The sequence below is a fragment of the Sander vitreus genome, chromosome 19 (assembly GCF_031162955.1).
Source record: "Sander vitreus isolate 19-12246 chromosome 19, sanVit1, whole genome shotgun sequence".
Taxonomy (NCBI): Eukaryota; Metazoa; Chordata; class Actinopteri; order Perciformes; family Percidae; genus Sander; species Sander vitreus.
Window position 1 is genome coordinate 17674761 of NC_135873.1, and position 21278 is coordinate 17696038.

At 43.0% G+C, this 21278-nt stretch overlaps 2 protein-coding genes across 3 annotated transcripts; both read right to left on the bottom strand.

Moving 5' to 3' along the window:
• Positions 1-235: 235 nt before the first annotated feature.
• On the bottom strand, positions 236-5004 carry kcnk7 (potassium channel, subfamily K, member 7). The gene is made up of 3 exons (XM_078276257.1): positions 4668-5004; positions 2549-2944; positions 236-504 (listed from the first exon to the last, which is right to left on the bottom strand). The coding sequence occupies exons 1-3, from the start codon at positions 5002-5004 to the stop codon at positions 236-238; spliced, it is 1002 nt and encodes a 333-aa protein (XP_078132383.1).
• A 1904-nt stretch (positions 5005-6908) lies between these two features.
• Positions 6909-20940, bottom strand: taf6l (TAF6-like RNA polymerase II, p300/CBP-associated factor (PCAF)-associated factor). Of its 2 annotated transcripts, XM_078276017.1 has the most exons (12): positions 20820-20940; positions 19650-19818; positions 18675-18761; positions 18399-18549; positions 18221-18271; positions 15963-16057; positions 15803-15877; positions 13357-13577; positions 12100-12232; positions 10202-10330; positions 8699-9195; positions 6909-7900 (listed from the first exon to the last, which is right to left on the bottom strand). In XM_078276017.1, the coding sequence occupies exons 2-12, from the start codon at positions 19794-19796 to the stop codon at positions 7567-7569; spliced, it is 1920 nt and encodes a 639-aa protein (XP_078132143.1). In that variant the 5' UTR covers positions 19797-19818; positions 20820-20940; the 3' UTR covers positions 6909-7566. The 2 variants fall into 2 exon arrangements, with proteins under 2 accessions (XP_078132143.1, XP_078132144.1); XM_078276018.1 differs by lacking the exon at positions 19650-19818.
• Between the last annotated feature and the right edge of the window lie 338 nt (positions 20941-21278).

A 21278-nucleotide genomic window follows, 5' to 3' on the forward strand; every position in this document is an offset into this window, starting at 1 on the left:
CTGAGCCAGTGGTTCGAGGGAGAGGGCAAATAGTAGCTGCGAAAGAGGGCAGCCCTGACGAGTTCCCCTACATACTGGGAACTGGGCAGAGCAAAAATTGCCAGTGTTGACCATTGCCGAGGGATTTGCATATAAAAATGTGACCATACTAATAAAAACAAAAACACTTCTGACTCAAACAAGAGTTTTAAGTTAGTAGCTGATGGCTTGGACCGTTTGGTGTCCTGTGTGAATGTCAGGTGTTTGTGGCTGTGTGTGCGACAGCGGGCCGGTCTGACTGAGGGCTCATCAGCTCTAATGGAGTGGAGGAAATGGTACAGACGGACTGAGAGTACTCAGCCTCATCCTCACAGTTTTCTTCACTCAGCGTCAGTTCACTGAGATCACCTTCCAGCTCTGCATACTGTGGACCAGAGAAGAGCCTCATCACCGCACAGACCCAGGGAACCTGCAGGACAGTATCCCTGAGGGTAATGATCACCACCAGGCCCACCAGCAGGTAACCTGCGAAGAGAAGAGGATTCATTTCATTTGATTTTTTTATTTTAGAATCAATGTCCAACCTGTCGAAATGCATATCTGGGGTTATATTACAAAGTCTGTCAAGATATTTAAATGTGCTTTTTAAAAATATTTCATTATTACGGTGGGGGAGGTTATGTTGGGGTATGTTGTACAACCACATCAAATTACACACAGTGTTTTTAAGGCTAATCCTTGGTATATTTCGACTCTATGTTTTTAAATTTGCAAAATCCTTTTGCAGTGTGGAATGTGCAGAAGAAACAGCATTTACATAATCATGTAATTCAAGAACAATAACAGAATAAAGTGAGTGAACACTTAAATGAATAAATAAAATGTGGGAAAAATGATTTGCTTATTTGCTTTATTGGTGGCTTGTCAAAAGGTCTTGGGGGAATTTGGACTCCAGGAGTATTTCTAAAATCCTGGCCATGTATGGTGTGACATCATTTCATTTGTTGCGTGTTCCAGTTTTTCTTACTAGGCTGCCATACCTAAATATGCTAACATGACAGCTAACTAGTTTAAGGGCTGATCTTTTGTTAGCTTTAAAGCAACATAAATCTTTTTTTGTTTTCCACAACAAGCCGACAATCACACGTTTGACAACAGCCTCATTAAAGGTCCCATAACATGCTCATTTCCAGGTTCATACTTGTATTTTGGGTTTCTACTAGAACACATTTACATGCTTTAATGTCCAATAAACAAAAAAACTCATAGTCTGTCTGAATATACCTGTATTCCCCCTCTGTCTGAAACGCTCCGTTTTAGCGCCTGTCTCCTTCAGCCCCCCTCTAGAAAAAGCTCTGATTGGTCAGCGTTTCCGGGTCTTCTGCCTCTGCGCGTTCAGAGTCATTGCAGCCGGGGAATGACTGTAACGGCACTTTCTACCTATATATAGTATAGATGTGATATCACAACCGTACAGAAGTCCTTACGGTTCTTTTAAAGGCACTGTTTCTGAATACAGGCTGTGTGCATTTCTCTGTGGATTAAGCAATTTTGATACTTTCACAGTATTTATATAGCACCTCAACAGGCTTTATAATAAAAAAAATACATGGAAATATCACCTTTTACAATATGGAACCTTTAACTTGATATGGCTAATGCATTAGCAAACTGCCTGTTTACACATTAGGGAGACATATAGGTATTTGTGTCCACCTGAGGATTATAAGTCTAATTTTCTCTCTTTTAGCTCTATTTTGGTCTCTACCACTCCTGAGAAAAAAAGCAGTCTTTAGCTGCAAAATGTTCCACTATGTTCACCAGCTAGTCTCTAACTGTAGTTGTACAATCTGAGCTTTTTCTCTGAAAACAGCCGCCTGCTGCTGCTGAAAACTACGTTGATGAGAGCGGAGTTTACAGGCCGGTAAACCAAAACAAGCTAAAAGAGACTTAAACGCTCTGTAGAGCCGAGGGCAGCTGTAGGCCATAACTCTCAATGAAGTCTTGAATTGATACAGTATATCAGTTTAACACATTACTTTCATTATAATGATACTATCATTACTAAATAATATAACGTGATAGTTTATAAAGGACAGCGGTGGAATGCAACTAAGTACAAGTACGTTTTTCATGCCATTTTCTACTTATTGTGGGAAAATATTGTGCTTTTTACCCACTACATCAGTCTGACAGCTTTAGTTACTAGATACTTTCCAAATTAAGATTTCTGCACACAAAACACATGTAGTTTATAAAATCTGATGTTTTATTATATATTAAACTACCCAATAATTGAACAGCCTGAATCGACAGCTGAAATGATTAGACCATTAAACACACAACTGTTTGTTTCCAGTTTCTAAAAGGGGAGGATTTTAGTAGTAGGAGTACTTTTACTTTTGTACTTTAAGTAAATTTTCCTGATGATACTTACATACTTTTACTTAAAATAACATTTTCAATGCAGGGCTTTTACTTCTAACAGAGTATTTTTACAGTGTGGTATTAGTACTTTTACTCAAGTAAAGGATCTGAATACTTCTTCCACCACTGGTAAAGAACATACATGTGGTGAGGAGTTGGAGCGTCTCCTTGGCTGCTGGGCCCCAGGTTCTCCCCAGAGAGTTTCCTCCCTGGCCGACGGTGCTCAGTATGACAAAGCAGAAGAAAAGAGCATTCAGGAAGCTCCAGTCTGGCTCCAGCAGACAGACCAGCAGGGCGGGGAGGAGGAAGAGGAGGAACAGGACAAGCACAGAGAGGAGAGTGGCATTGAGCATGGCGGCCCGGCTGTAGGACCAACCCCAGTACGTGTGCAGGTGATGGACAGGAGCGTGGGTGACCACAGGGAGGAGGAGGTCGGACAGGAGGGTGAGGAGCAACAGGGTGAGGGGGATCCCCAGGGCACAGTAGAAGATACAGAAGAGCTTGGCTTCGTCTGATTTGGGGGTGTAAGAGTCAGAACCTGAGGAGGAGGAAGAAAGGGAAGAGGTCTACAGGGAGGAGTTTATAGCAAAGACATGACACATGTTGGCAATTCAAGACGAAACCTCAACGTTCTCAATTGATCAATTCATCTATAAAATGTGAAGAAATGTCCGTCACAATTCCCCATATCCCAAAAACAAGCAACCAACAGTCTATAATCTAAAGATATCCAGTTTAGGTTTAGTCTTCAATCCAGGAGTGGGCTTGTGAGATGGCTAGGGTGGCGGCGTTTAAAGAAATCATATAGAAGTCATATAAACAGTTTGCCAGATTGGATGTCTATACTAGAAAATGGGGAACGTAGCTGAGCTTTCTGGAGGGCTCCTAAGAAGCTTTGTGCTGCGGAGATATGTCTATGATGGGCTTATGGTGTTGTCAGTTATACATATGATTATTTGGTTTATGGGTTATTGAGTATTTTGTTACTATTTTGTTAAATGGTGTGGAATGTTGCAGTTATCAGTCATCTTTTCTTGGTTTTGTCTGGGCGGGTGGTGATGACAAAGGAAGTGTGGGGGTCATGTTGCGAGTTGTATGTTTTGTATGTTGTTCAAAAATCAACAATCAAATTGTTAATTATAAAAAGATATCCAGTTTACTATCAGAGAGGACTGAGAACAAGCAGCAGATACTCACATTAGAGAAGCTGGGACGGCAACCAAAACAAAGTCAGACTCCAAGTAGGTCACATATTTGGATATAATAATTCAATTCCATTTTATTTATAGTATCAAATCATAACAAGAGTTAATCTCAGGACACTTTACAGATAGAGTAGGTCTAGACCACACTCTATAATTTACAGAGACCCGACCATTCCAGTAATTCCCCCAAGAGCAAGCTTTTAGTGCGACAGTGGTGAGTAACACCCACATACGGCCTATTATCTCCTCTGAAGCTGTGCCGTTTTTTCAAACTCTCAATGTATTTGTATTTTACAAGTTAGCTAGCAAAAAATAATATTTTTAATAACTTTTCTTTATTGTACAGCACCTTTCATACATTAAACGCAGCTCAAAGTGCTTTACAGTACGCCATTAAAAACAAACCACAACAGAGAGAAGACGGGAAACAAAGCTAAAAATGAACTACATTAACCAAACGTCAGCCTGAATAAGTACCGGTAGGTCTTCAGATGATTTTTTGTGTCAACTATAGATGGTCCAATACCATTTTTTTGCTTCCCGATATCGATTCCGATACCTGAACTTGTGTATCGGCCGATACTGAGTACTGATCTGATACCAGTGTGTCATATATTTTATTATGGCTGAATACTACTATCCTTGAATGGATGTGATATTATTTCTATCTTTGTGTCGGTCTGGCTCAGGTTAAACCTTTTGTGAAACATGAACAGACGCAAACAATGAACGCCACAGAACTTGTTTCTATTATCCAGTTTGACAGTTAAGTCATAACAGAAAAAGAATATAAATAAGTCTACAGCGGCCTACAAGTCCAGCTGAAATGATTAGACAAATAAATACAGAACAGTTTGGATCGTTTCCAGTTTCTAAAATGTGAGGATTTAACTGCATTGAGTACTTTTACCCCTTTAAGTGCATTTTCTGATGATACTTACAAACTTTTACTTAAGTAACAATTTCAATGCAGGACTTTTATTTGTAACAGAGTATTTCTACAGTGTTGTATTAGTACTTAAGGATCTGAATACTTCTTCCACCACTGCATCTTACCCATGGTGGTCAGAGTGACAATGACAAAGTAGAGTGATGATGTGAAGTCGTAGCGTGTGTCCTCAGCATCAGCCTTTAGAACGGCTACGTCGTTCTGGTGAGCAGCGAGAGCTTTCTCCAGCAGCTGGCTCAGCCTGCCCGGCTGCACGCAGGGGTTCTCCTGCAGGAAGGAGCCACGCACCTCCTCCATCTCGGCTCGCAGCTGCTTCTCCAACGGCCTCTCCACCGCCGTGAACACCACGGCACCCAGCAGAATGAAGAGCAGGTAGCCGAGAAGCAGGCAGGCGAACGCATTGACCTGGCAGAACAGACCCAGGGAAGACACAAGCTGGGCCATTGTTGCTCCTGACTGCTGTTTCTCTATGTACTGCAACCAGACACTGAAAGCTAGTTAGGCTTTAAATATTTAGAAAGGTAGAGCAAGGCACAGACACAGGCCCAAACCAAGGGGGAGATCAGGTGCCTGGGTAGCTCACCTGGTAGAGCGTGCGCCCATATACAGAAAATGCAATTTCTGAAGAAGTCATTCCTCCTCTCTCTCCCCTTTCATGTCTATGCTGTCCTATCGAAAAAAAGGCCTAAAAATAATCTTTAAAAAAAACAAAACAACAAAGATCAGTTAAAATCTCTTGTGAATGATACAGACCCTGTTCTTCCTATCTGGATAACCAAGTTATCCTGATAAGAATGGTGACATGAGTCTGGATTTTTTTTGGTTCTTCAAAGCTTAATTCTTAATTTATATCTGGAACTGTGCAACAAATCCTTAAAGGGATAGTTTGGGCTTTTTTTGAAGTGGGGTTATATGAGCTACTTATCCATAGTCAGTGTATTAGCCAAGGGTGGAACTTTGGGTTCAACATGGGGCCGGGGGGGGGGGGTTAAGCTCAAGCTCTCCACCTGTCCAGCAGATATCGGGGTGTCTGGGTCGTCCCCCCCCCAAGAAATTTTGAGCATCAAACGCTTCATTTCCTGCATTCTGGTGATTTTTTCTGCAACACTTTGTGCCTTTTCTGCATGCAAATGTCTTTATGTAAATATTATTATTATAATTATTATTAGAATATTAATTAATGAATCTGCTTTATTGTTCAAAACTTTCTGCAGATTCAAAACATTACACCTGTTTCGGGATGTTTTTTTGTGGAATTATGCACAGCTTAACAAATATTTGTTTGCTCAGCATAAGTAAGCCCCCCCCCCCTCATAAATTACACCTATGGTATTAGCTACAGTAAATGGCATTCAAGCAAAGCAATGTGCTGCTGTGGATGGGGGCAGCTTAACGTATTTTAGACACCTAAAAAAACATAAACGGTGTCGTTTTAAAGCTATAGTGGATAGTTTGTCGCCCCCATGAGGAATTCTAAGTAATGACAACAAAACTGTCGGCGCGTCCACATGATACAAGCCTTCCGTGATCTTAATTAGCTTTGTATCAACTCATTTGGCAATGGCTTGAATGTAACGGACGTTCATTAATATCAAAAAGTTACGCACTAAAGCTTTAAGTGAACCCTATATTTTGAATATTTTCAGAGGTTAGGTGGGGGGGACTGAAGCCGTTATCTCTGCTCTCATCAAAGCATAAACGTAACTTACAGGTGGGATGGGGGGGATAATTCATTTTGGGCTTTTTCTGACATTTTTGTTGCAGTTTCAATGTTTTTGTTGCTTTTTCCGTCATTTTTGCCGCTTTTTTTTTTCAACATTTGCTGCTTTTTTCAAGGTTTTTTTTGACGTTTTTGATGCTTCTTTCGGAGTTTTTGTCGCCTTTTTCCCCCCAAAGTTTTTTATGCTTTTTCTGACATTGGTAGCCTTTTGATGCTGAGTTTTTTTTTCCCCCCCCCCGACAATTATTTCAAGTTTTTTTTTTTTTTCCTCAGGTTTTTGTCTTTTTTTTCTACAAAAAATGTCAATGTTTTTGTCACTTTTCTCAATACAGGCAGACATGTCCCGGGACCTCCCTAGATAGTTGGATATCTCAAACCCCGCCCCTCAAAATGTTAAACCCAAAGTTATGCCCTTGCGTCAAAGCCACCAGACTCCTTTGACAAAAACTCGCAGAACAAAGGAGTTGCTGCTCATACCACTGCCTCCATCGGTTAGTTTGTGTTATTGTGTGACTTTGGTGTTTTAAAGGGTTAGGAACTAACAAAAACAACAAACTACCCGCTTTCAAAGAACTAAATTAGCTGGACCAGATAAACAGGATTTGACCACACATACGTGACAAAGAAACATGATGCAAATAAGATACACCTTTATTGATCCCCAGTGGGGAAATACAGTGTATAAATACAGAAAACACACGCAAATGTAAACAGTCTCCCCTGGAAACTTCTGTTGGTCCGTGGGACTGCCAGGTCGGGCTGGGCGATATGGAGAAAATCGGATATCACAATTTTAGATTAAAAAAAAATCATCAATAATGTGATGAACAGTTTCAAGTGAAATTATACACGTGCACAAAGATAGTGTGAGGTTAAAACAAATCTGCAATTCTTTAAATGATATCCCCTCAAAAATGTTTCACAGCAGACTTTGAGTCAAACTGAGTTACGTGCTTGTAAATGACCAATTTAGACTACGTAATTGTATATCACGATATCTCGTTTTTATGATTTCATCACGATATGATTCCATTGAAAGACAATCAATTATCATATTGAATTATCACCCAGCCCTACTTGCAGTGCTTCATATTTTCTGTGTTTTACAGTGCAGTTTCTTCAATTGTTTCTAAGACGCTGCCTGATGAAGTGATGTTAAAGTGGGAAACGTTCTCTTAATTTGCCTGTGCGTGTCCAAACTGCGTGTACTGTGTGTTTATTGCTGTGCGTAGAGTCTGTAGCAGTGGGACCCTGCTGTGTAGTAGTGCAGTCCGAGACCCCCCTCACTAGAGAGGCAGGTGAAGGGAATAATGGGAGCACGCCCAGCGGCGCACAGGTTTGCCCACCCTGCCGATGACGGGCAGTTTGTGGGCGTAGGCACGCGGTGCGATGGCAGAGAGGGGTGGAGTCGGGGCAAAAGTGGTCTGGAAGGGGCGGCGGCCTTGGCAACGGCGACCCATTTGCCGCCCGCCGATGAGGAAGGAGAACACGGGAAGTCCCGTCTGAGGAGAAGTGAAGCGAGCTTTGGGGAAAACGTCCCGAGACGGACCGGCTGAACGCTGGCCCGAACGGGACGAGGAAGATCTGGAGCGCTGCACGGAGGAGGAGCGAGCCAGGGACCTGGAGAGGAAAGTCAAAGTCAGAAACATTCAGCACCGCAAACCAGGGTTATTATAGTCAACCAAAACGAAAATGACAATAGGCCGTGAAAACTATATTTAGTAAACTGAAACTACATAAAAAACTAAAACCTTCAAGAACTAAAACTACAATGAAACTATATTGCCAGGTTAAGAAAACTACTTAAAATAAAATAAAAACACCATATTTGTGTTGTACTGCACATTGCTGCAGCTCTTCTTTTCACCCTGTGTTCAGGTCTCTGTTTTAGCTACAGAGTGAGACCTCGCAACTTCTCTAACATCTTTGTTGTCAGTCGCACATGCTCAGTAGCTAGGTAAGGATTACATGAGCTAGCTAGCTGTTTCTGCAACTTCGGTCAGTACAAGGCAGGATTAGCCGGGAGACTTCTTCTTCCAACTTTGCGTGGAATACCTGCAGAACAGGGACATGGAAGTAGTTCTATACAATTTATTTTGTAGATTAGGGTGAATTTGTGTGTGTAGTAGCAGTGTTTTGCCATTGAGAACGAGCTAGCATGCTAGCGCCAGCATGCTAATGGTTAGCCCCCTAGCCCCCTCGTCTCGGCTAGTGACGTACGTGCCGATTTTGACCAGCTCACCCGGAGACTGAAGGCAAGACACATTCAGAAACCGTATCTCACTCAGAACAGCATGGATGGTTTTTTTTAAAGCTTGTATGCGTGTGGAAGCACCAGAGACACAAAATAACTCCCCAAATCCCAGAAGATTTTTTTCATGATATGTGCACTTTAAAAAAAAAATTTGTTTGCTGTACCTTCCTGACCCAGTAGCTGCCAGGCTGGGGGGGGGCGGATCGGTGCGTGGACTCCCGTCCTGCCGGGGGCTGATGTTGAGGTTGGCGGTCAGCTGAGGCATTTTTCGGGTGGTGTCAAGGTTGGAGGCAGGGCCGGGGGGTTCCTTCCTGGCGCCGTCGGAATGGGACGGGGCGCAGGGAGGGAAGCTGCCGAACCCGGGCCCGGTACTGAACCGGACCGCCAGGCTGTCTCCGAAGAAGGAGTAGAGCTCGCAGTACATGGCGGGCAGAGGGACCGGGGTCCACTCCTCCCAGGGACAGCCGGCCCCGCCCGCCTGAAGGTGGCTGGCGATTCCCAGGGCGGCCTCCGACAGAGGCTCAGGGGGAGGGCTGAGGCCGGGGGAGCTCACCCTGTAACCCATAGCCCCCCCCACAGAGCCTGGCTGACCCCCGGAGCCCCCCTCCGCTGGCTGAGACAGAGACAGAGCCTTCATCTTCAGCAGGCGCTCCACTGCCACCTGCAGGGCACACAGCGCAACTTCTTCATCATTATATCATCATCACAGCTGCAACGTGGTGAGGCAACTGTCTGTCTGGCAGCTGGTTGTCAACATTAAAGTGATCATATTCTGCTCATTTTCAGGTTCATAATTGTATTTAGAGGTTATATCAGAATAGGTTTAAAGGTTTTTGTTTAATTTACAGAAAACACCATATTTTTGTTGTAACACATTTGCAGTACCTAGGTAAGGTCTACTAGCCAGTCAGAAGCAGAGTATGAGGGCGTGCCCTGACAGTAGCTAGGTAAGGACTACTAGCCAGTCAGAAGCAGAGTATGAGGGCGTGTCATGCTAGCAGCTAGGCGAGCATTATAACGTGTGTTCCAAAGTGACCACGTTTGTCTCTGAAGTAAAGGCTGGACTACAATAGAGCTGTTTGGAGCAGTTTGTGAACAGTGTTTTCTGTTGGAGATGGTAAGTCCCTTTGGGGGGGGGCTTTTTCACTTACTAAACCTATAACATGCACAAAAAAGATATATAAACACAATAAAGGAAAGGGAAAAAGCCAAAAAGCAGAATATGAGCACTTTAAAGACAAAACTTGCTAAAGTAGTCCAACTACAGTCATTAGATGTGAGAAAACTCTGAGTTTCATTAATTTGGCTTAGGTGCTGCCCAAACGGCTTGGGTGCTGCACCTAAACCTTATAATGGCAGGGAAAACCCTGCTATTATACAGTATATGCCGTGCATACTTCCAGAACTTGCTGGTGTACATTTTTCTATGGCTAATAAGTAGCATCAAATAGTCATTCTGTTCCGTGCCCGATCATGAAACGTGAAACATGAAATGTGGGGGGGGAGAGGCAGAAGTGTGTCTGAATCAGATGGTACAGGAGATAAATATGTCACAGGTAACGCTGTCGGTCGTAGCAAAACCCCTAGAACGGGGATGACTCATCAGTCAGGATGTCGTTGTATAGCCGATCACTGTGTGAAAGGACTTTTGTCCCTGCAGTACTGACCAGGATGGCTCCGTACACCTTATGTCCATCTGCTTTGACCTGGGCGTTGGAAACGGAGTAGTCATCCAGCACAGCCTGGAGGTTGGCCCAGTACGCAGGGAGATGTGGGAAGAGCACTCGCTCAACAGCCTGCTCACAAAAAATTAAAAAAAACACACACACGCGCACACGCACACGTTAATGCAGATGTAGTCTATATCAACAACATTTCATTTCCGGGATTGCTCCGGTGCCGCCGGAAATTCCCCTACATGTCCCTCATTTAGTCCAGATGTCCATCACCTTCCGCTTTCTTTGTGTTGGTGTTCTAACCTCCGGTGGATTTGTGAGGACTGTGGTTAACTGCTCCTCAGATCTCTGCAGGGTAAATCCAGACAGCTAGCTAGACTATCTGTCCTAATCTGAGTTTTTTGTTGCACGACTAAAACTACTTTTGAACGTACACATGTTCCACCAAAACAAGTTCCTTCCTGAGGCTATTCTGCAGCGGCACCGCGGCTCCTGGTAGTGATTTTTGAGGAGATCTGAGAGGAGAGCAGAATCACTTAGAGCAATGAAATGGAGCCGGCAGATGGAGCCAGTCTCTAGTGTGGATCTCAAGTCAAGAGTTCCAAAGATACCAAATATTTTTACATTGACTTTTTAATAAATATAATAATAAAAAATGTTCATAGTGTACTTTTTGCGAAGATCTATATCAAACAAAGATTTTTTTTTTTTCTTTAGTCTGTATGATAGGATTTGTAGGCCGGGACGTCTCTGCAGCACCACAGTACTTCATTCGGAATGGTTTGACACATATTTTGCCTTTAACAAATATTGCCCCATCGCCAGGGGCTGCGAGCAAATCACTCTGCTCAAGTAGCAGAAGTAGCAGTGCTTCGTCTTTCTGAGAATATAGTTCCCAGTTTGTATACGGTTAGAAGATGGCTGTGTCTCATGTGACCTTGTTATTTGTACACGCTGTGACTATACAAATCACAACATGGAAATAGGAACATGTTGGTGTTATTTTGTCACTTATTGGGAGCAGTAGGCTAGGTGGAGCTGGTTACCTCCAGGATCTGTGCTAAGCTAGGCTAGCGGTGGGGGGGGTCAGACAGAGTTACGACAAGCACGGAGATGAGAAGGGTATGTATATACAGCTGGGCGATATGGAAAAAATCTAATATCACGATATTGTTGACCAAATACCTCGATATCGATATTGCGGCGATATTGTAGGGTTGGCAATTGGTGCTTACCAAAAATTATTTACACAATGAGATTTTTGATAAATAATTATCATTAATGTGTATATAATAACTAAGTGGGTAAAGGCAAATAATAGAAAAGCTAGCACAGTCTGGTAAATTCAAGAAATTACATCACTTTACTGTAATCCGGCCATTAAAACCAGGGACAGATAACACTTGTGTCATATCACGATATTACGATATCCAAAATCTAAGATGATATCTAGCCTCATATCACGATATCGATATAATATCGATATATTGCCCAGCCCCAATATACATCTTATCTAACTCTGGGGGATACGGTGAATAAGCTAAAGTCCCAATAAGTCGACATGTTCCTTTAAATCAAGGAGAGGGTTCACTTCTCCTGCTCCAGATTTCCCACCGTGGTCAGAAAGAACAGGGGAGACTCTTTGTTTCTCTCACTATGACTCTAGAGACGCTACTCGCTCCGAAGCTAGTCACGTCACTCTCTCACTCGCTCTACCACACACTGCCCACGCATGCACGCACATGCCGGCTCTGCTATCCTCTTAAAGAGATTGACGCACAAGTATAAACTTCAGGCCACTTACGTAGGCTACGGAGAAAGCTCTGCGTGGAGCCTCCGCACAACCACAAATCCCGCTTAAGATGTACAGATGGAAGCAGTGAACATACCTTCCATCCCAGAGCATGAAGCCCCACCACAGCACCATAGTGGGAGCAGAGCGGCCTCACCGGGTCAGACAGAACCTTCTGGAGCGACAGCAAGATCTGATGGTACAGACCACTCACCAGATCGCCATGAGTCCTGGAGAGAAAACACAGTAATAGGACTTTCATTGGACGTTCACCAGGTGGACCGAGACACGACTCAAAAATGAACTTTAATGTTGCTCTGTGTCCATCTATCTCATCTGCTCCCAAGTGGCCAAAAAAAAAAAAAAATTAGTTTTCAATCTAACAGAAACCACAAACTCAAGCTAGTTTTGGACAAATACCTATTTGCTTATATGCTTATTATTTTGGCCTTATGTTTATAATTCAGGAATCAGCAATCAGTGAGGCTTAAAGTGGAGACCTATTATAGCATTTTCAGGTTTACTACAACATGTTTACATGCTTTAATGTTCAAAAAAACACTTTATTTTTCTCATACTGCCCATTGCTGCTGCACCTGTATTCACCCTATGTATGAGACGCTCTGTAGGAGCGCCTGTCACTTTAAGACAGAGACTGACTGAAACGGAGTATATAGCAGGACTTTCTACCGTGAAAAGTCACCAATAAAGGCTTCTAGTTTAGAAAGACCGTAGCTCCCAAGACGGCCGCCTGTATACGAGAACGCAACTGTCTTTATAATCTCTCTTTTTAATAAACTGTCTGTACACTTACAAAGTTCTCAATGCTTCGGCTAACATTTAGGGACCCTCATTATGCTACCGTTGAAGTGTGGTGATATTTTGAGCCTTTTTAGTGGTACAAAATAGCGATTTCTTTTTACTTTCCCTGTGCCCCGAATACTAGCGTTGTAAGCTAATCAGCGGTCCGCGCTAGCTTGTTTCAAGCTACAAACACCTTCAATTAGCATGAAATCATGTCCCAGAGAGCGACAGAGTGGGTACACATGTTATTAACCCCTAAGTTCATTTTGCACCGGAATTGTCCTTTAAGACACAAATATGGTAATAATAACAGTCCAAAATTATGTGAAAAAGAGACACAAAACTACCACAAACAGACACAAACTGACTACAAATAGACGCCAAATGACTACAGGGACCCAACACAACCCCTTTTCTTTCTGCTCTTCCACAAAGCTAAGGAAAGCACTGGAACTGCTACTTTAATACTCATGTTTTTGGTATACTCCTGACGTTTCATATTAAGCATAATTAACCCTGCTTGCACATGGTATGAATGTGATGTTCTCACCAGAAGATGTGGCTGAGCAGCAGGGCTGCGTAGTCCCTGAGGGTCCAGTGGTCGTTGAGCGGGTTGATGGAGGCGGCCAGCGGCTCCAGGATGCAGTACATGACGCTGGAGACCAGGCTGCGCACGTACGAGCCCAGGTACAGGTAGGGGTTCTGAACCAGGCTCTTCACCATGTGGAGGAGCCTGTTGAGCTGCTCCAGGTCATGGCTTACTGACTTCACCTGGACACAAGGAGCCACACAATCAACAATTGGGACGAGTGGAAAAAATGTATTTATTATTTCAGTTTTCTTTGCAGATCTACGGAAGAGGATTAGGGCCACATGTGAAAAGTTTTTTTTCTTTTTTAAATAGTCTAAAAAATATATTTAAATAAAAAAAAAAAAAAAAATTTAAAGTCAGAATTCGGACTCTTTTTAAAGTTTTTAAAAAAAAGTCAGAATTCTGAGAATAAAGGCAGAGTTCTGACTTTAAACTAATCCTCTTCCGTACGGATCAATGTTTACTTCATATTTATCTACTTTATAAAGATATGTTAAGACAATCAAGAAGTATAAGAAAAACTATTTTTAAAACATTTGTAAAACCTGGGAATAGTTTTTGCACATTTCTATGCACAATTGTTATATTGATTTTATGTTGAATTTAGAATGTTTTTTCTATTACATGTTTGTGCACTGTGCCCAAGACAAATCTCCCCTCGGGGACAATAAAGTGTATTTAATCTAGGGCTGCACGATGTGAGGAAAATATGATCGATATGCGATAGCATTGTTAAAGATGAGGCATCTCACTTCTGTTCCATCTTTGTTGGGAGTCGCACATGCGCAGTAGCTAGGTAAGGACTACTAGCCAGTCAGAAGCAGAGTATGAGGGCGTGTCCTGACAGTAGCTAGGTAAGGACTACTAGCCAGTCAGAAGCAGAGTATGAGGGCGTGCCCTGACAGTACCTAGGTAAGGACTACTAGCCAGTCAGAAGCAGAGTATGAGGGCGTGCCCTGACAGTAGCTAGGTAAGGACTACTAGCCAGTCAGAAGCAGAGTATGAGGGCGTGCCACGCTAGCAGCTAGGCGAGCATTAGAACGTGTGTTACAAAGTGAAGTAAAGGCTGGACTACTGTTACTTGCTACTGTTTGGAGCAGTTTGTGAACAGTGTTTTCTGTTGGAGATGGTAAGTCCCTTTGGGGTGGACTTTGGGCTTTTTAACTTTGTAAACCTGTAACGTGCAAAAAAAAAGATATATAACACAATAAAGAAAAGGGAAAAAGCCAAAAAAGCATAATATGAGCACTTTAGAAGGTCCCATGGCATGGAAATTTCACTTTATGGAGGTTTTTTAACATTAATATGAGTTCCCCCAGCCTGCCTATGGCCCCCCAGTGGCTAGAAATGGTGATAGGTGTAAACCGAGCCCTGGGTATCCTGCTCTGCCTTTGAGAAAATGAAAGCTCAGATGGGCCGATCTGGAATCTTCTCCTTATGACGTCATAAGGAGGAAGGTTACCTCCCCTTTCTCTGCTTTGCCCGCCCACAGAGAATTTGGCCCCCCCATGAGAGAGAGAGAGAGAGAGAGAGAGAGAGAGAGACACATCATGGCTTTCAAACGAGCAAAGTGGCAGTTGGTCAAGGCCACACCCCCACCTTCCACCTTGCCCCCCCTCTCTCCTCCTCAATAGCATTTAAAGCTACAGACACAGAAATGGCACATCCTAAGGAAAGCTCATTGTGGGACTGGCTCTAGTGGCTGAAATTCTGCACCAAGGCTGAATTTTGGGAAAGAGACTTCAGATACAGTATTAGGGGACCACTAAGGTCTATATAAAAGAGACTTCAGATACAGTATTAGGGGACCACTAAGGTCTATATAAAAGAGACTTCAGATACAGTATTAGGGGACCACTGAGGCCTATATAAAAGAGACTTCAGATACAGTATTAGGGGACCACTAAGGCCTATATCAAAGAGACTTCAGATACAGTATTAGGGGACCACTAAGGCCTATATAAAAGAGACTTCAGATACAATATTAGGGGACCACTGAGGCCTATATAAAAGAGACTTCAGATACAGTATTAGGGGACCACTAAGGCCTATATAAAAGAGACTTCAGATACAGTATTAGGGGACCACTAAGGGTCTATATAAAGAGACTTCAGATACAGTATTAGGGGACCACTAAGGTCTATATAAAAGAGACTTCAGATACAGTATTAGGGGACCACTAAGGCCTATATAAAAGAGACTTCAGATACAGTATTAGGGGACCACTAAGGCATATATAAAAGCACCCAAAGAGCACCATGTCATGGGACCTTTAAGGCCTAAAATTTTGATTTTGAAATTTTAGACTTTTTAAGAGCCCGCAGAAACCCTGTGTAGAGTGATTGTTTGGAATTTGTTTAAAAGTAAAACAAATCTACAAGATGTAATCATGGGACAAACCTACCCCACTGATGACATAAACAAAATATGGCAAGAGGGCAGCAATCTTGGAGTTGGACTGGAGGTCCAGCAGAGCCACCTGAAAACACACAGCAGACAAATGTTAACGCAACACATGGCTCAGCCGGAGGGGAAACGCCCGCCTGGGTCCAGCAGCAGTGTACCTTCATGAGGTGGGGGTCCTCTCCCAGGATGGCCCGTGTGATCTGCTGGTAGTACTTCAACAGGTCATCTGACAGAGACTGCACCGCTGTGGGAACTGGGACAATTCAACAGTCAGCTCCGACAACTGATGCGCCAACACTGAAACCCTCCATCAGGGTTAAACTGATACACTCAGCCAAGTCCACTTTATAAACAGGTGTCACTAATTTTACCCTTGTGTTGTCTTCCATTCGACCGTGCATCATCCTCCCGGGTCAAAACTGACAGTTTTGTCTCTTTTTTGACACTTTTGGTGCTTTTTCAATGTTTTTTTGTTTTTTTTTACGTTTAAAGCAACACTAAGTAACTTTTCCCGCTTCTGTCCCCCTATAGGTTGAAAGCGGAATTGTCCATTACTTTATGCAAGTTTGCCAGATGGACAATTCCGCTTCCAACCTGTAGGGGGACCGAAGCGGGAAAAGTTCTCGTTCGATAGTGTTGCTTTAACACTTCTTTTCACCACCATGTCAACATCACTAACACACAACTTATTACCACTAGTTTTACACTTATTTTTGGAATTTATGGTCAATAAACCTCATTCATAGGAAATTAAACCTAATCCTTAAGTTAAAACAAAACAGAAATTATGAATTATTTAGACTACTATTAAAAGGTGCTGTAGGTAGGATTGGGAAGGTCCAGGACTTAGCCCCTCCCCCCACAAGGGAGAATGAATGCGTGTGCATGAGCAGTGATTGACACGCAGTTAGACACCCCCCCTGGCCCTGATTGGTGCATCTGAACAGGGAGCTGTGGGTTTTTGCAAATCTCACTACAGGCTGTAGGTGGAGCCAGATTCTTTTTTTAATGACCAGCTTCATGTAGTTCTACTGGAACATTGGGTCAGTTCCAGCAAATATGACAGAAAGTTAGTTTTATAAGTCTTACCTACTGCACCTTTAAAGGAAGGATAATCACATTTTATTTCAAATGCAAACATTTTTTATAAAACACTCAAAGTTCAATGAAAGATGAGACCTGATCTTTTTTTGTACTTGCGAAGCGCGTTATATGGAATCATCTGTGCTATTTTTGGGTAAAGAAGATGAGGTAGTTAAAAAGAAACCCAGATTTCTGATATAGAAATTTAGAAAACGGGTCAAATTTGACCCGAAGACAACACAAGGCTTAAACAGCAACATACCCTTTGGATATAACCGGGGTGCTACAGGTGGATGCATCAAGAGTTTATACTGTAAGAAGATCAACATGACAAGTTGTTTTTGTACCTAAATTGCACACATTTTAAATATAATATAAGGAGGTGGAAAATGTTCAATATCAATATCCCCCTCCGTGTTGGCGCAGAATGCAGAATTAGCTGTTAGAGCCCTGGAATTTAATAAGGTGGTGGATATGGTGCGTTCCATTTCAACAGCGAAGTCCGAAATAACAAGTTTCCACACCCGACCAAAGCCGAGCTCAAAATCCAAGATGGCTGCTCCGTGCATCAACAGTAGTGAAAGCTGTGGTAATATACTCTTTATTAGCACTTCTGTCTCATTAAACCGGTCGTACACACAGTACTGTCCCACCTCTATCTGTGGACATGTTGCTACAAGTGTTTGTGTGCAGAAAACACAGCATCACGCGCTGTCACTGTCCCACAGTGAAATAATGGTTAATCCGTCTTGTTGTACTAGAACGCGGTCAACTCGGGTGTAGTCTATATCCACGACGTTCCACTTCTGGGATTGCTCCGGTGCCGCAGGAAATTCACGCATGTCTTTTCGCCGATGTCGCAGTTACCTTCCGCTTTCTTTGTGTTGGCGTTCTAAACTCCGGTGGATTTGTGAGGACTATGGTTAACTGCTCCTCAGATCTCTGCAGGGTAAATCCAGACAGCTAGCTAGACTATCTGTCCTAATCTGAGTTTTCTGTTGCACGACTAAAACTACTTTTGAAAGTCCACCAAAACAAGTTCCTTCCTGAGGCTATTTTGCAGCGGCTCTATGTGGAGCTTAGCGCCGCCCATGACGATTGTGATTGGTTTAAAGAAATGCCAATAAACCAGAGCACAAAAGTTGCAAAAAATGTCTACTTTACTACATTGTGTTGCATTTATGTGAACGTGTACCAACAGGGAATTTCACAAGATTGAACTCTGCAAATTATTGCACAAGTTGCCTCTTCCCATTCATTTCCTTGAAATGGAATGGAGCAGAGGCGACTACTGTGTGTTGAGCCTGTTGATCATAATGTGGCGGAGTCTCACCTGTCCCCTGAGGCTCCAGGTTGCCCTTCCCATCCAGGTAAGACACGTTTACTGACAGAAGAAGAAAACAGGAGAAACTATTAGTAACGGATACCTCCTGATTCGAAGACCTGATTAGTGAACTTTCAGCATCAGGGACACTTCTGTCAATAGTTTATGACAGTGCGGGGGCTCATACCTCGCACCATGGTCTCAGCACAGCCCTTGGGAATGTTGGTGGCCAGAGCCAACTCGACCAGGTTGATGTCCCGATCCTCAATGAAGAAAAGCTCTCCTTCTTTCGCTGAGCGGAAAGGAAGAGCATCCTGGGCCCCGTAGCCACATATGGCCTAAAGAACACGCACAGATAAAGAAGCTGAAGGAAGTGATCACTGTAGCGTGTTAGTGTCATATCAGACTGAGTGTTCAGGCATACTGGGCGAGACCATTGATGTGAGCACTAAAACAGTCTCACCTCCACCTTGCTCCAGCGCAGAGCTCTGTTAAAGTCCTCCACTGTCAGCTTCCTCCTCTTGGCATGTCTCATGAACTGAGAGCTGCTCTGTGTGGGTCCAAAACACACAATCAGTACTGCATGTTAGAGGTTAGTTATGATGACGTGATAGAGATCTGTCCATATGAGCATACTTCCCAATGTAAACAGCTGATCAATTCAATTCAACTTTATTTCAGACACACAGGTATACGATCAAAGTGATTAAAACACATATTACAGACATTTGTTCCAATGTTTCCAAAAGCAAGAAGTGTACCTTGTGTCACTCTGTGTGGGGTCAGTTAAAGCCATTATAAATTACATTTTTGGAATAGGTTATGCCACACATAAATTTGTGCATACAATGTCTCAACACAGCATAAAAGGTGGGAACATAACTAGTCACAAACATGTGACTCACACGTGTCCATCTTGGCAGTTTGAGAAAGATTCTGAAAGCATCATTAAATGCCACCTGAAGCTTTCTCATTGTTGCCTTACTATAGATGCAACACAAGCGGGCTGTAAAGAGTGGAGTACAATAGGCTCTTAAAAAGGGCCGTTTTAACATCATCTGTGCACATGTGAAACTTGTTGTGTGTATTGATTGATGTGACCCAAATATCTCACTTTGTTTACCACATTTAGTGCTTGGTCTGCCATAAAGAAGGAAGGAAAAACTTGTGTGTGTCATGCTGCACACCATGCTGTGAGCAGACTCTAAGCAGTTGTTGAAGGCCAGCACTATATGGAGACAGGACGACTAAGTCCTCAGCATACATCAGATGATTAATAACACTAACCCCCATGTCCAGTTTTGCACTCTTTTAACTTTTTAGAAAGATCATCCATATACTGATGAAGCTTAGCCCAAAATGGGATGGTGCTTCATTTTTGGGTAAAGTAACACTTTAACGTTTCAGTCAATCGACCACGCACCCAGGCAGCACTGACCTGCGTTGCCTCCCTGAGCCGGTAACACACGTCCTCAGCCAGCAGAGCGGCCACATCGTCGGCAAGCTCCACGCCTGCACTCTCGGCCATGAGTTTGACAGACTCCCGGGAAACCTCGGCGAAGCGGCGCTCCTCCCGGTCCGCCATGATCACGCCGACCACTCAGAAACTGGCAAGGACAAGCACCTTACGTTAAAGGTGCACTATGAGTTCCTGCATGGTCACTTCTGTTGACGTTCCAAGTAAATTCCAAACAAAACGGAGCAAGCTCGCCCCTAACCCTATGTTTCCGTAACTGTCATGACTAACTGACTAACTGACACTAAACCCCACCCCCTCCCCCAACCATCTTGTTGGTGATTGGCTGGAGTGGTTTGTTGTATTTTGGTGCACAGCCTGTGCCTCTAGTGTTAGTTTGACGTTTATGACCCCTGTGTTGTCTCCCGACACTGGGCTTTTTCAGTGTGTTCAGGGGGCAGGTAGCTAGCGGGTCAAGGAGAGATGCCTACGATTTGAGACAAAAATGAAATCGCGCTGAAACCACGCAGGAACTCATAGTGCACCTTTAACACTTGCTACTGTGGCCGTTTACGTCTTCTTATACATGAAGACAGCGTGGAGAGCGACAGGTCTTTCAGAACGTCGGGGTCTCGGTACAACAACGCTCCTACAGCTAACCTTAGTGTTTTAAAGTTTAGATTAGCGCTATATTCAAATTGAGTCGTGCTTGGTAGATCAGCCATATGCCGAATTTACAAAAGCACATATCAGATTCGTTGCAGGTCTTGACTTTTGGTGTATCCGTCATGTATTACTGACAATGAGACAAACATATTTAATTAGCACCTTTTTCAATGGGAATTATTCGGTTCTCTGAATAACGTTACATTCATCTCACTGTCCAGCATGCTAACCCCGTATCAGTTGGACCGAACTGCTGATTTAAGTTATTGTAACGCAAAGACAACTACCATTGATTGGTGTATAAGAGTCTATTACTGAATACACTGAATACACTGTGCACCAATACACCATTGATGTATTATAGAGGCTAACGTTACCTCCTGTTGTAGCTAGCTACAATCACATAATAAGATGCTAATAGCTAAAGTTAGCTGTCAAAGAACAGAGAACATACAACGCAAAATCTATATTTGAACACGACTTTACCTTCTTAGCTAGAATGAAAGCCGACTATCATCAGAGCCAGAGTGAAAGTTTACATCAGTGTAGCTAACGTTGCTCTCTAAACACTAGGAACCCATTTAAGCGTCAAGTTGGTAAAAAAGAGAAAGGGAGACATCCGTCAAACTCTTCAAAATAAGGCAACGCTGAAGAGCCCAGTCTGTCAATTTTTTTTAAAGTATGCCGCATTGCTGATAAAATAAAATAAATTATGGAGTCTGTAAAACGTCAAAATTGAATGTGCTTAGTGGTTTTCAAAAAGTGTATTCATTTAGTGAATATATTTGACTAAAAACGCACAACATCCGTTTTAATTCTGGATAACTTAACTCTGCTGGGGCTACATGTTTTTCTACAGATTTTCCGTATACTAGTGACGCGCCAGGAGGTTAAGGCCAGTGATTGGTCGATTGAAGAGCATTGAGAGATACAGATTGGTTAATT

Bases quoted from the DNA above. Each gene is read 5' to 3' on its own strand.
- kcnk7 (XM_078276257.1), bottom strand. From the start codon at position 5,004: ATGGCCCAGCTTGTGTCTTCCCTGGGTCTGTTCTGCCAGGTCAATGCG. The intron at 2,945-4,667 runs GTAAGATGCAGT...CCTCCTCCTCAG, and splicing joins TGTCACTCTGACCACCATGG to GTTCTGACTCTTACACCCCC. The intron at 505-2,548 runs GTATGTTCTTTA...TTCTCTTCGCAG, and splicing joins GCTCCAACTCCTCACCACAT to GTTACCTGCTGGTGGGCCTG.
- taf6l (XM_078276017.1), bottom strand. From the start codon at position 19,796: ATGGCGGACCGGGAGGAGCGCCGCTTCGCCGAGGTTTCCCGGGAGTCT. The intron at 15,878-15,962 runs GTACACTGCTGC...GTGTGTTTTCAG, and splicing joins AGGACCCCCACCTCATGAAG to GTGGCTCTGCTGGACCTCCA. The intron at 10,331-12,099 runs GTATGTTCACTG...TTTTGTGAGCAG, and splicing joins TTCATGCTCTGGGATGGAAG to GCTGTTGAGCGAGTGCTCTT.